This window comes from Teleopsis dalmanni, unplaced genomic scaffold (assembly GCF_002237135.1).
Source record: "Teleopsis dalmanni isolate 2A unplaced genomic scaffold, ASM223713v2 unscaffolded_contig_4644, whole genome shotgun sequence".
Classification (NCBI taxonomy): domain Eukaryota; kingdom Metazoa; phylum Arthropoda; class Insecta; order Diptera; family Diopsidae; genus Teleopsis; species Teleopsis dalmanni.
Window position 1 is genome coordinate 1 of NW_024036026.1, and position 2807 is coordinate 2807.

Genomic DNA, 2807 nt, shown 5'->3' on the forward strand with positions numbered 1-2807 from the left:
ACTTTTAGCATCCAACTCTAATGGAAGAACAGTCGAGTGCAGAGCAGTACTGGATTCAGGTTCACAAATAAATATTGTGACTGAACGACTGGCATCCAGATTGGGTCTGCAAGTAAGCTCCAGTTCGATTTGCATCGAAGGCATAGGGATAGGTAAATTGAGTTCTAAAAGTCGTACAACACTTTCTGTGCAATCAAAAGTGACCGATTACAGAACAATACTTGAAGCATTTGTGTTGCCAAAAATTGTATCCAATCAACCATCGCAACACTTACAAATTTCAAATTGGAATCTGCCCAATAATATCCAATTAGCAGATCCTACATTCTATAAGTCTGACAAAATTGATATGTTGCTTGGAGCAGAATTTTATCATCAACTCCTAAGTCCTGGTCAAATACAACTTTCAAGGGAACTACCAATTCTACAGAACACTGTGCTCGGATGGATCGTATCTGGAAAAATCCAAAATGCTAACACAATGATTGCAACATGTGGAATAGCATCAGAAGATAGTTTAGAAAATGCAATAGAACAACTTTGGAAGGTTGAAGAAGTTGATACTCACTCAAAGGTCTTGTCAATAGCAGAACAACAATGTGAAGCTCAATTCACTCAAACTACATATCAGAATGTTACGGGACGATTCATCGTTCGTCTTCCTTTTATAAATGACAGATTCGCTTTGGGAGATTCGAAAGACATTGCTACAAATAGATTTCTAGCACTAGAGCGTAGACTTTCAAAGGATAGTCACCTCAAACGACAATACGTAGAGTTTTTAGATGAATATGAAAATTTGGGGCATATGACCGAAATAGATATTGAAAGGATTATGTCACCACATTACTTTATACCACACCATTGTGTGCTTAAACCTGATAGTACCACCACCAAGTTACGTGTGGTATTTGATGCATCATCCAAAACAACATCAGGGCAATCTCTCAACGATTTACTACACACCGGACCAACTGTTCAAAGTGAATTACTATCTATTTTATTACGATTCCGTCTTACTCGTTATGTGTTTACAACAGACATTGAAAAGATGTACCGACAAATACTTGTACATCCAGAAGACAGACAATGTCAGCTTATCGTTTGGAGAAATGAACCAAGTCAACCGATAAAGTACTTTGAACTCAACACAGTAACATATGGTACTAGATCAGCACCGTATCTAGCAACCAAATGTTTGCAAGTTTTAGCTGATGACAATATGCAAAATTATCCATTAGGTGCATCTGCTCTCAAACAAAACTTCTATGTAGATGACTGTTTACACGGGGCAGATAGTCTGAGAACATTGTTGGAAACTCAGAGTCAATTAAACAAAATACTGACAGCAAGCGGTTTTAAATTGCGAAAATGGTGCGCAAATCATCCAAGTCTACTACAAGGAATTCCACACGATGACTTAGAAGTCAATTTAGATTTAGAAAATAATAACGATACAACAAAAACTCTTGGGTTATCCTGGTGTCCAAAATCTGATAGTTTATGCGTCAAGGTTAAATTGGAACCTGTTTGCAGCACGACGAAGCGCAGTGCAACCTCAGATTTAGCAAGGCTATTTGATCCACTAGGACTTTTGTCACCAGTTGTGGTGATGGCAAAGATCTTTATTCAAGAATTATGGAATTTAAAGATGGATTGGGATGAAAAACTGCCGACTGAATTACATAAACAGTGGTTAGAGTTCCGGAACAATTTGACGAAAGTAAATTGTCTGCAGATATCTCGTCATATTTTCAAGGGCGAAGTTCCTGCCAACATTCAATTACACATCTTTACAGATGCATCAGAAAAGGCATATGGTGCTGCAGCGTATTTGCGATCAACACTTCAGAATGGTCAAATTATTGTACGACTATTGTGCGCTAAGTCTCGGGTTGCACCTTTGAAAAGGTTGACATTACCTCGTCTCGAACTTTGTGCAGCTGTGGTTGGCGCAGAACTAGCAACAAGAATAAAGAACGACCTACAAATAAGAAATTACCAGACGTTCTTTTGGTGTGATTCACAAATAGTGATATCATGGATCAACTCTCCATCATCAAAATTTCACACTTTCGTTGCAAACAGGGTAAGCAACATTCATCAATTAACAGCCACAAGTCAGTGGCGCCACGTCAGTTCGGAACACAATCCAGCTGACATTTTATCAAGAGGCCTTGCACCCCATAAACTACAGTCATCAAGTATGTGGTTTTATGGACCTATGTTCCTGCATGGTCGGGAAGAACTGTGGCCTTCAAAACCATCATCAGCATTAAAATCCGAAACCCTCATTGATCCTGAACGGAAGAAGGAAACTCAAGTATCTACATTGTCTGTTGTTGAAGGCACAGCAAATCCTGGAGAGTTCATATATTCAATAAGACACAACAACTCATTTGGAAGACTTCAACGGATATTATCGTATACTTTAAGATTCGTAAAAAGAATCAGAAGAAAACAAAATGATCATTCAAGCAATTTTTTGACTCCAGATGATCTAGATGCAGCACATCAGGTCATCATCAAAAGCATTCAATATGCAGAATTTAAAAATGAAATCAAAATTATGAAATCTGATGGAAGAATAAATAAGTCCAGTGCATTGGCATCACTGGCACCTTTTATTGATAATACAAGCATCATAAGAGTTGGTGGACGGTTGGATGCAGCCTCATTATCGTATGACGCCAAACATCCTATGTTGTTGCCTTATAACGACCCCATTGTCAAATTAATAATGGAACAAGTCCATAAGAAATACATGCACTGTGGTCCGCAGTCTCTCCTAGCTAACATGCGTCAAC

At 38.4% G+C, this 2807-nt stretch overlaps 1 protein-coding gene across 1 annotated transcript; it reads left to right on the forward strand.

Annotated features, from left to right (window-relative positions):
• Window positions 1–200: 200 nt before the first annotated feature.
• LOC119665357 lies at window positions 201–2682 on the forward strand (the record flags this gene model as incomplete). The annotated part of the gene is made up of 1 exon (XM_038074601.1): window positions 201–2682. A coding segment is annotated over one exon (2482 nt), but the record flags the coding sequence as incomplete, so codon positions are not given.
• Between the last annotated feature and the right edge of the window lie 125 nt (window positions 2683–2807).